The sequence below is a fragment of the Oreochromis niloticus genome, linkage group LG16, assembly GCF_001858045.2.
Source record: "Oreochromis niloticus isolate F11D_XX linkage group LG16, O_niloticus_UMD_NMBU, whole genome shotgun sequence".
Taxonomy (NCBI): Eukaryota; Metazoa; Chordata; class Actinopteri; order Cichliformes; family Cichlidae; genus Oreochromis; species Oreochromis niloticus.
Genome location: NC_031987.2, coordinates 20,644,435 through 20,656,264, shown reverse-complemented (window position 1 = coordinate 20,656,264; position 11,830 = coordinate 20,644,435). Strand labels below are relative to the sequence as shown.

The window sequence follows — 11,830 nt, the reverse complement described above, 5'->3', positions numbered from 1 at the left end:
TAGACGCACATACAGAAGCATTCTGAAAATAGTCAGTGTTCAACAAGTGTTTATAAAGTCCAGTGTGAAGTTTCCAGGTCATCTGCTGGTGTTGGCTGAATGTGATAAAACACAGTGGACCAAAATCGATGCAGCCATCTAAGAGATTGCAAAGCACTTCATGCTTCCAGCTGTATGTAGATGCTGATTTCCCTTTCAAACAGGTCTTATCAGCCCACAGTGCCAAAACTGCCACCAAACGGTTTGCTGACCATATTATCATTGTTCTTGATTGACTAAACTCACCTGAACCAAATCTCAGGAAAAATGTCAGCAGTGCCACAAGCTGAGCGCCTCCATGAACAATAATGATAATAATGAGAAACTAAAAAGCTAACTTTTGTGAGCTTTGAGCCATAATATAAACCAAAAGAAGGCTGTAAATATTTTATTTTACAAGCAATGAATATGCAACGTGAAAATTTTCCTTTTTGAATTAACCTTCAGAAAAACCCCCCCCAAAAAACCACCTGTCACTATAATCTGTTCAGTATCAGTACAGGTGTGTCCTGATTTAATAGCTGGAACAACAGGCGTGCATCAATCAGAAAGTAGCCTTCTTACACAATATATTAGAGAACAGAGAATAAGTAATAAAACCTAAAATACAGTTGGATCCTCATTCAGACCATTTATCATGTAGAAACTGCCTTAAGTCCTGCTTTAAAAAAAGCATCTATTTTGGACACAAGCTTTTTAGGTATGAACCGAGCCAAAGTAAAATCAAGACTAAAATGCGTACAGTATATGGAAAGAGTGTTTAATTCAAAATATTCTCGTAACACATTTGGGATGATAAGGGCTTTTAAACAGTGAATCCGATGCATGGAAACCAGACAACAGAGAGTACATGCTGTACATCAAGAGTTTTCTCGGTAACTGGGTATTGCACGACTTGTCATGTATGCTGGACAGTTAACACATGTATTATTACTATAACTGGGTGTCAAACTGGGAGCTGAGAGCGGACGGTTTTCAGAGGACAAGCAGACAAAATTGGCATTCCACATAAAGAATTGCTCTACGGAGTTTATCTTGAGATGAGTTTTTGTCAACTGTGCATTTCATCGCATGACGGTGGACCACAGAGCTCCGGGCGACAGGGGCAAGGTCACCGACTGTCACCGGCTCATTACTGAGATGGAGGCGCTCGCCTCAGTGCTGACTCACTCTTAGCAAACAGCCTCCTTCTCAGGGGTTGCTGGGAACGCACTTCAAATCACTCTGTTTTCTAGCAGTAAAGTGACAATGTCAGTGCTTTATATAAACTTTTGTTCTTCTACTTCTGTTTTCTCTAATACCATGCATTTTCTATTATCACACTGATACAGTGTTACGTAATTTACATCAAAGCTAGTCTAAGCTGGGTAATCTGTAATTATTTAGTCAATCAAAACAAAAAAAATCAAAGCAACTTTCTTTTTTTTTTTCTCAAAGAATAGGACTACGTCAGGTTTGGACTACAAAACAGCAGAAAGGTGTCAGGGTTTGGGGTAGAAAACAAGCATTGTGCGCATAGTTTTCCAGTTGGCACCTGCATCTTTCCATCTGATGACATCACACAGGTCATGAAAGAATGCAAACTACTGGCTTGTGACATTTTCCAATCATGTTACTTGTCTGCTGTTTTGTACGTGCCACAATGTAGGGTCAAGTGAATAAGGCTCGAGTCACACAGCCTTAGAGACCGATGGTGCTTACCAGTTGACAGCAAACATCCCTGACCTGTTTTAGTACATGTATTTGTTGCCTTGGTTGCTAGCAGACTGTTCAGGTTGTAGCAATTGTCAGAGACTCACCAGCTACTCACTGGTGGAGTGGTAGCGCCGTTGTGAAAAGTGTGATAATAACCACAACAGTTGCACCTTTGACTTTTACTTTGAAGGTGAAAATTTTGCGTTTTCCATTTTCCTGGCACTTTTTAAAGTTTATTTAGCACTTCGCTAGTTGTTAGTGAGTGTTTCTAGGCAAGAAGGCATCTTTCACACAAATTACAACCAAACTTGACACTCTGCTAACAGCCAAGGCAATTGCAAGGAGGTTTTTGGTGCAGCAGCCTCTTTGAGACTTTACCCAGCAACATCCAGCAACCACTTGCAAACCAGTTGGGGAATACAGATTTTACTCATGACCGGTGGTTACGTGACATTCAATATGACGGACAACTCATGCAATGTGCACAAATTACCTCTATTACTGGTCAAATCATTTCAGTCTATAGCGGCGTAATCTCAAAGGCCACTGTATCATCTGAACCTGGCTTAAAGCTGCATACACTCAGGGGGTGATTTGCTTGACCCATCGTTTTGGTAAACGACGCATAAATTCCAGGGTAAGGGTTAGGGTTATATGTGTTTACGAGTTAACCCTCTAATTTACTTATTAGTACTTGCTTCAGCCACTTGCCTTGAAGTTGAGAAAAGCTTGTCTCAGTACCCATCTACTCTGTGGCAGTGTTTTTCCCCCCTCCTCCACCCATAGCAGCTTAAAGTTGCCAAATGTCATTGACTTCCTGTAGCATTTTACTGCAAACCGCTTCCCGTGCAGATGCACTTTAAAAGGACAACAGCCATGCAAGCAACAAACCTAAATGCTAGAGTTAGCATACTGATAGTGTGATGTTTAGCTTTACTGTGTTAGCATGCTAACATTTGCAAATTAGCACTTTGTTCTGATCGGATGGGGGCATAAACAAATGTTCAGATCGCAAGAGTTATTAAAAGAAAAATTCTAAGAGGGTTATGAATGCCATAACATTTTGTTCACACAATTTATCGGTTAAAGATATTGCACTCAAAATTCAAATGCGACCCTTGAGCGGCTGATTGAGGAAGTTGGGTTCACTAGGATGCGCCAACCAGGAACTATTCATGGTTCACCAGCACAGCAGTTTTGAACATTGATATAACACCACTTTACAGGATAAGTGAAAGCTTCCTCCTGCAGGCAAAGCCAAAGCCAAAGGGAATATTAGGGAATCATTATCATCCTGAGGGTACATCCTATGGGGACAATGAATGTACAGGATTCACAACATCCCTCCATTGCTATATTATCCATGGAAAAATTACCCAGCTACACCCAGCTTCTCAAAAGCGACTTTTTTCCTGCTCTTCTATTTTAATGTCAACTGAGTAAACTTCATTTTATTTTTCATTTTATTAAATTATATGTATGTATATGTAATTTAAATCTCTCCATCAAGTGTTCTGTTGCTAATCTTTTCCTTAATCTAAAAGAAAGCCTATGAAGAAGTAAATTCAAGTGAAAGTACTTCTTGAGCAGCACAGTAGTGAGAGTGAGTCACTTTCTACACCTGTACACAGCTGTTTGAGGGGATGAACTCAACATCCCATGTGCTTCAAAGCAGGATTCAGCTTTGCTGTTTATAAGGGGAGTGTTCACATTTATTTATAACTGATCGGTGCCTCGTCTAATGCCTTGTGAATGGTCTCCAACAGCTACATGCAGAAATGACTCACAGAGACACAGACGGACATATTGGGAGTCACCGTGTGCTTATTCAGAAGATACAGTATGTTAAATACAGCACTTGGTTTTCCATAAACAGCAGTGTTTGGTCAAGACTAGATGCTTTTGAGGGCCGAGGGGCACATTTGAATGAATGTGTAAGGCATGACTGGCTGCTGTGGATGGGAGAAGGGATCTGAAGAGAAAAGAAGCAGGGAGAGGGACGGGCTTTGTTCCTATTCTGAGTCCTGACCCCCTCACCGCTTTCTTTTTTTTACCCCTTGACCGCTCCACTTTTCTAGCTCCTCCTCACACCTTCAGACGACTTCTTTCCCTTCTCCCTTTCAGTCTCAGTCTTTTCTCTAGCTGTGCTTCGTTTGGGTTCATGTATTGTGCTTGCACATGCTGGATCGCAGCATCAGAGTGCATTCATGAGGGACTTCAGGATTTTCAATCATTCGTTGCCACAGCCGCTTTTCCTCCCCGTACGAATCCATCCAGTCGACCTCCTTCCCATAGCTTTCCCCTGATGGGAGCAGAGAGAAACACACACATTTGTTTTACTTTGTTAGAACTAGACAGCCCACAGTTAATAGGATTTCCATATGCTTTATGATTTTTGCTTAATGTGCAAACTGTGCATGTGCTTGAAGACAACCACTAGAGTAAGGTTTGCATGAGGTAGTTTTGTTTCTTTTCCTCATAAACCATTAATGCCTTTCCTTATTTTTGTACAGACATATGGATGGATGGATGGATGCATCGTTGTATTTTTACTCAGTTGTATAAAGCATTTGTATTCTATTTTTATCTTATTGTATATTTTATTCTATTTTATTCTACTGTATATAGTATTTTATTTTATTCTATTCTGTACAGTTGTGTACTGTATTTATTCTTATTTTATTTTATTCTAATTTTTGCTTCATAACTTTTGCACTGTCCACTTCCTGCTGTGACAAAACAAATTTCCCACGTATGGGACTAATAAAGGTTATCTTATCTTATCTTATGTTTAGATTTAATTTGAAGAGAGTTTAAAATAGTGATGTCAGTATATGTGGAAATAACGCCTGTGACTCTAATTTTGGACATAGTTCGAAAAACAAAAACAAAATTATATTTATAAGTGCGGGAAATCTAAAATGTAGGCTGAAGTGTGAAAATGTCTGTTACATTGTGGATGTGACAGGACTGTACCAAAATTATGAATAAATATAAATAATTCTGACTTTGGCTCACAGGAAAATTAAAATTAATGCGATAAATAAAAGCATCCATTCAAGCAGATTAACAACATATGAGTTGTAAAAAAAAAAAGAAAAAAAAAGACATTTTCTGCAACACTTTGACCGTAACAGAAAAAATATATGGAAATTTCTCCTCTCATAACACTGGCTAACCAGATTATTTTGTTTTCCTACCACACAGTCTTACCTGTGCCAGCTCCCAGCCTCACCCCTCCCAGGAAGACGTTGCTGGACACAGTTTCTTTGTCCCACACAGTCAGCTCCAGGCAGACGTTGTTAAGGTCTCCCGGCTGCAGGCCGCAGTAGGTGAAGGTGTGGTTCCACTGTGGGTTCACGGTGTGTCGCTCCACCACGGTCTTGTGCTTGGTTGACTTGTTGCTGTCAGGGAGGAGGTATCTAAGAAAAAGGATACAAGTTACTTAGTATATGCTCAAGCTGTGTTTTCTAAGAAATCACAACTTAGTCCACTATCATTCATTTTCCATGATACAGAATCAATATACTGGTAGGGGAAAATGGCATAAATAAAAAAATAAATGCCGCCACTGAAAAGAAATCAGAGGAGGACAAAAAAATGACATGAGATGCTCCAAGAGATGCAAGACTGACCTAAAGAGCCATGAAACAGCTTCAAAAGTAGTAAAAAAGTGACTACAGAGGCAGAAAAATTAGTCCTGTTGTCTCAAACTCTGTCAATGTAACTTCATGATTTGGACTTACAAATGTAAATGATCTAAATGATATTTGACGTCTCATTTCAGAAAATGTAATCTATTTTTGGCATTTACAGTATGTTATTCTTCAGTTTAAAATCTGGCACTAGTTGTAAGTTATATGTGTGCTTCATAAAAGCTGCGCCTACTCTGACGTAAAACCTCATTACCTCATTCAAATTCATAAACCAGCGTCTCACCCTTTCACAAAAGGATCCGAGTAGCCTCCAGACTTGACAGCAGTGAGATTTTTGGCTCCTTTGACCAGCAGCTCAACCATGCCCCCTTCAGGCAGAGTTAAAGGGCTCGTCTTTTTGCCCTTCAGAAAACTCTTTTTCACTGCGGCGGTAGGAAAAGCAGACAAATGAAAGCGCAAGTTTATATATGTAACTTTAGATACAAAAAGAGATATCGATAACCTGTGCACACTTACTTACACAAAAAAACTGATCACGAGTCAATAAAGAAATGGCACCTTTATGCAGAATCAATAAAGGCATTAGGTTCAATAATATCCATCCCTACTAGCTACAAAGCAGTGACTCATGCTTTTAAAGCAGATGGCCCTTCATGTTTTATTTATTCAGGAATTTCAGGAGACAAATTTAATTCATGCAAACCACAGCAATGAAAACCATGCAGTCACATGTCACACATGACCACGTCAGTTACCATAGTTACATGCATCATTATTAAAAATATAAGCCAGCAAAGAGGAAAAGTTTCACAAAAGAAGGGTTTAGTATATCTCTACTGTGATCTGGTGCTGTGGTTACTGGATTTGAAGTCAATGAAAGATGATGGAAGCCTCAATTTAAACCCACCTTTAAAATGAAGACCTATGTTAACCAGTTTTTGTTACTTAGTATGATGAAATCCACACGAGCATCATCTGTTGTAGACAGCATAGTGGATATTTTTGGTGTAAGAACACAAACGTAGTTTTTCCATTTCTGTTCAATATTTTGGACATTTGCATTTTACGCATTTTAAATAACTACTGCATGCTCATGATGCAGTATTGTTTGGCTTGTAATTTTAGTCAGGTGTTGGGTGGCTGCTAGGCAATGCAATGTCAACAGAATATAGCTTGCATAATTAAAGTTTTGTATTTGAAATAAATTAGATGTTGTGAAATTAAAATGATACAATGCTTTTATAAGACATTACAGGAGCATAAATTACAAATGGGCCTCTTTATCTGTTGGTAGGTGGCTGCTAGGCAACATGATGACACTCCACGATATAGATGAGTACCTTCAGGAGCCTAAGATGTACCTGGTTGCAAGCAAATCAATGTTGTGTATTGTAGTGATAAAATTTGGTGGTCAGGTGGTCATGTTATCAGGATTTTCACAAGAAAAGAAAACACTAACCCCAAAAAAGTCTCAGCTATAGCAGCTATTGTGCACATTGGACTTAAGCCCCTGGTTTAGAGGTGTGATTTAGCCCACTGCATTCCTTCCTTCTCGGATTTAGCAGACCTGATCCATACATGCATCTTATGACAAGTATTACACTTAGTTTTGGAGAGTGTGTGTGTGCGCGTGTGTGCGCGTGTGTGTGTGTGTGTGTGTGTGTGTGTGTGTGTGTGTGCATCTGTATGATTAAAATAGGTTATACAGAAAACCCCCCCCAAAGAATTTCCTTCAAACCCTGACCCCTGTGACACTCCTCTGCTTGCACCAACCTTAACTACACCACTTGCTCTACAAAACCACGCAGTGCTTTATAGATGTGTAGGAATATTTTTCACTAGTAGCAAGCAGGAGGTCAGTTTCTGTTTTTTAATCATTTGGGCAGCAGTCGAGCAGCCGCGCTGCAGTAATTGGGGATAAAAACCAGGGAACGTCTGAAAGTAGCGAAAAACAATGTTTTCAGGTCAGACGGGGATAAGAAGGGTTTTATTTTAGATCCAAGAGGGTTGGGCAAATATATATTTATCCTCATTAGCAAATCAACAACTCACTGGTAGGTCACTCATTATCACAAAGTCATGCTGTGCAGTCAAACATTATTCAGACCCTTAGAACTTCAAAGTTTTAAATATAACAAACATGTTAAAGCTGAAATTTTGAGATTTTGTGGTTTAAAATGTCCCTAATAAGGAGCTAAGAATAAGAAGAATAACTCTGTTGATCCCCGAGGGAAATTCAAATGTCTGACAGCTTATCTGCTGTTTGTATGAGAACTGAAACCCTGATGGCTGTGGGTGTGAATGATTTTCTATATCTCGCTGTTTTACCACAGAGAGAGCGGAGTCTTCCAGTACTGATGCTTTTTTGTTTCATAAAGATGTTGTAATAAAGGAGGAGATCAAAGTTATTTAGGATGGCTTTCGTGTGCATCTTTCCACCACCTCCCCCCAGCATGTCCAGTCTGGCTCCAATTACAGAGCCAGCTTTCCTCACTAGTTTGTCCAGTCTCCTTGCATCCTTGTTTCTGATGCTGCGTTCTCAGCAGACTGCTGCATAGAACAGCACACTTGCCAACACAGACTAACAGAACATCTGCAGCAATTTACTCCAGATGTCAAGAAATCTTATTATATACAGTATATCATACTGTAAAGTTTAATGGTGATGGCAGCCATGAATGTACCTTGTACTTGGTCCGCAGTCGGTGTGACGTTCTTTCCTTCAGGGATGTACTTCAACACAACAGTCAGTTCTCCTTTATACTGCAGCATTGAGTCTATACTGCCCTCCACCTACACACACACACACACACACACACACACACACACACACACACACACACACACACACACACACACACACACACACACACACGCACATTAATAAACCAGATGCTCATATTTATACGAGGTAGCTGAAAAACACTATACGTGGTGATTCAGGCTGCCACCTTGGGCTGCAGCGTGTACCACTCCTCTATGTGGCAATCGAATTTCCAGGCGTCAAAGGCCAGCTCCACTTCTCCCAGGAAGCTGTTGCGTCCAAACCGGTCGTGGTGCCATACGGACACCTGCAGGGTTCGCGTCTCCAGCTGCGAGTGGCTGATCACATACTGAGAGAGAGGAAGTTGAAAAAAAAAAAATCCCACGAGAGAAGATCAGCTGAATGTCGCTTTATGATGTAACATATTAATTCATTGCTCTTTAGCTCTCGTTGAGTTTTCCTCTCACACACCCGCAGAGTCTCATTGAAAACAGGGTTAATGGTGTTGGCCTTGATGCTCGTCTTCCTCTTACTCTGTCGGGACTTATCTGGCAACAGGTAAGTCTTCACATACCTGCCACAAGAACACACAGCAGGTTATAACAGAGTCCTCTTACGCCATTGTGTGTGTGTGCGTGTGTGTGTGTGTGCGTGCTCTCTTACGCGTCTGTGCGCTGCCTCCTCTCATCTCCTACTGCCAGGTTGTGACATTCTTTCACGAGGACACTGAGAGCGCCGGTCTTGTAGCTGTAGCTGACATTGAGCAGGATCTCGCCGCTCACCTTTGCGTTGCCATAGTCACCGGTCTCGCTGTACATGCTCATCGTGCTGTTTATACTGCTCTACGAGGCCAAGGCGAGAGATAAAGGCGTAGATATGAGACGGCGACGATAAAGGAGGGAAGAAGGGAGACAGGGGAGCATGTGATGCGAGAGAAGTGATGAAATACAGTGGAAACAAAACACGATGAACAAAAGAGGAGGAAAATCTGCACAATGTTCAGACTGAGGCTCACGTCAATCATTACTGTCACTGGAAGTTTGAGGGAAGTGCAAAACGTGAAGCTTTCAGGGGGTATAAATGAGAAAAAACATTTATATTCTGTCTGTGTTTGTGAACTTAGACAAAACTTATTGCTATGAGTTAGAGAACCTGAGAGTAATGAGCCTGGAAATGTCAAGACATATGAAAGAATGCGTGACATGTAGCAGCGTGTAGACAATGTTTCTTAGAAAGGATGAGCTGATTAGCTTCCCTGTAGGACTTATGGTTTATGTAGTTCCCATCTGTATCAAGCTTCCAGTTCTTCCTAAATTTTGAACAGCCAGTTTAAAAATGTTAGTATCCTTTCATGTAGCTTTTCAAAGTTACAAATTTACTGTCAATCAACCTAACAATTTGTCACTTGGCCAATCTTTTAGAAGTTTAACAGGCATTTGTTGCCATTCTTGGAAATTTCAGAGACTGAACATTAAAGATGTCGAGTCCACAGTCACATCAGACCTGTGAATGCAGCAAACTGTGTCAACTGAGAGTCTAGAGAGATGTGATTTTGCTTGAAAAACACTTGTTGCTGTTGGTTGTCAGCTTAAATAGTCAGATCCACAGGGTTATAACTGCCATAGAAATAGGTCTGCTCTGTCAAATAAAAGACACATTAACAAACATGTAATATAATAAAAGTGAACATTTTTTTAAAAAGTTAAAAAACGGTAAAATTCTGACTTGGGTGGCAGCTCCTCCTGAATTTTCACTAATTTGCCCATCAAATTAAACAGTAACATTTTTATGCCACATTCACCACCACAATTTTTTCCCTCACACTGAACACTTGCCAAACCTATTTCTCTGAGGAAAAAAAAATCTTTGCAATCACAGCAGGTAATTATGTCTGGAACATTTCTTTAAAAGCATGACTGCTGTAGCTCCAGACAGGTTAGAACTGGCATAATCCACTGATAATAATATTGCTGTCCAGGGAGCAAAGGACTCCAGAAGCCAGAATTGAGCCACGTTGGCTCTCTCACCCCACCTCTACTGTAAAGTCTTACTCATTTATTTCCTGCAGGAAGCCAGCATGACAAATGGCTTTGTTAAATGCAAGGGGCACTAAATTAAAGCACCAACACAAAAAAGGAAAAGTATGAGCAAAACCATGCAGTGAGCATGCAGTTACACTCAGAATATCATCTTATGGTATATTCATGAAAATTCTCTATATATTATTGAAACCTGCATGTAATATTTAGGTTCTGGTGCTTTGCTACAGCACCTTTACTGTGTGAATGTGCAATAAAAGCATGCACAACTACCAAAGGAGAGGCTTACAGTCTCAGCATCCGAGTCGGGGACATTGAGGTATCCCCACCTTCTTTCTGATCCAGGAGTGGAAGACTATTTATAAAAGAGGCAGATACATATGTGAAGAAAGATGGAAGAGGAAAGCGTGAGTACTGAGCTCTCTGATGTGTTAGAAAGGCTGAATAGGCAAAAATCACAACTTGTCCAGCATTCAGCTGTGAAATCTTAAAGTATGCAAGGGATAGACAGCTGCTATGAGAAAGAAATGGGACATAAAACTATTAACCATCTTTTAAAATCTTTTCAGATTTAAATATTTAACTTTTCAATAACTGCTCATTAGCACTGCTCATATTAGTTTGGATTCCATTTAGTTGGATGTGCAGCAGACAAATCTGCAGAAGCTGTGTGATGCTATCATGTCAGCATGGACCATACTCTCTGAGGATGTTTCCAGCACCTTGTTGAATCAAAGCAGCTCTGCAGTCAAAAGACTGCCCAAACCAGTACTAGCACAGTGTACCTAATAAAGTGGCAGATGAGTGTATATCAGCCATTAGACTGAAAATAATGACAATACAAAAAAATCTGTATTGCAGTTCTAATGAGTGCAATAACAGTATTTTACTCCAATTTTCCTCAGCACTGATCAGCAGGTATCTGTGTCATACACATGTACGCACTTTGCAAGCTTTTTAGTTTGCTACAGCCATGAAAAAACCCACTACTATTTCCTTAAAAGTCTAATAAACTTATAGTTTAGTTGATATTTATGATATTTATACGCATCACCTTTTCCCCCTACCTCACCAGAAAATAAAAAGGTTTCGCTAAAAGTGAAAAAAAGGGAAAAAAAACCATCTCATAGATCATGGGAACCATTAAATGCCTCTAATAGTAGCTCATTGTGCCTTCATTATCCACAAAAGCCCTCTGTGCAGTGAATCACAGCAGTGGGCAGAGTATATTAGAGCTCGAGTCAGTGACAGCGAACTATCTGCATCACATCTCATCACCACCTTCTACTTCCATTCATACTGCCAACAGCAGCTCAGTGACTGCTACTGTAACAGAAAGATCGACTGTCAAACAGGCTGGCCATATCATCCATTTACCTACCCAGCTCTCAAACTACACACGCTCACAAAGGAGACGAGCAGAGCGCAGTGAGTCATGAATAAGACTGTTATCTCGACGTTTAAATAACTGCTTTTCTGCCAAAGTAGTTTAGAGCTGGCTGTGACTGATTCCCCTGAAGAAGTTAATATGCATGTCTGAATCAAGTGAACGTATGAGCAATTAAGTAAAAAAAAACACTATCGCTTTGATATTAAATGAAACTTTGATTCATGTGCTGGTGTTGTGAGATACCCAT

The 11,830-nt window shown here is 40.2% G+C and overlaps 1 protein-coding gene across 3 annotated transcripts in view; it reads right to left on the bottom strand.

The window, feature by feature from the left end:
- Positions 1 to 778: 778 nt before the first annotated feature.
- Positions 779 to 11,830, bottom strand: part of sytl5 (synaptotagmin-like 5) — a 45,935-nt gene continuing 34,883 nt past the window's right edge. For 2 of the 3 annotated variants that reach the window (XM_005457847.3, XM_005457849.3), the window contains exons 10-17: positions 10,483 to 10,548; positions 8,818 to 8,996; positions 8,626 to 8,728; positions 8,342 to 8,503; positions 8,075 to 8,183; positions 5,674 to 5,812; positions 4,948 to 5,156; positions 779 to 4,036 (exon numbers count right to left, since the gene is read on the bottom strand). In XM_005457847.3, the coding sequence (XP_005457904.1) occupies positions 3,894 to 4,036; positions 4,948 to 5,156; positions 5,674 to 5,812; positions 8,075 to 8,183; positions 8,342 to 8,503; positions 8,626 to 8,728; positions 8,818 to 8,996; positions 10,483 to 10,548 (1,110 nt within the window). In that variant the 3' untranslated portion in view covers positions 779 to 3,893. The remainder of the gene's footprint in view (positions 4,037 to 4,947; positions 5,157 to 5,673; positions 5,813 to 8,074; positions 8,184 to 8,341; positions 8,504 to 8,625; positions 8,729 to 8,817; positions 8,997 to 10,482; positions 10,549 to 11,830) is intronic. The other variant, XM_005457850.3, reaches the window with a different exon arrangement.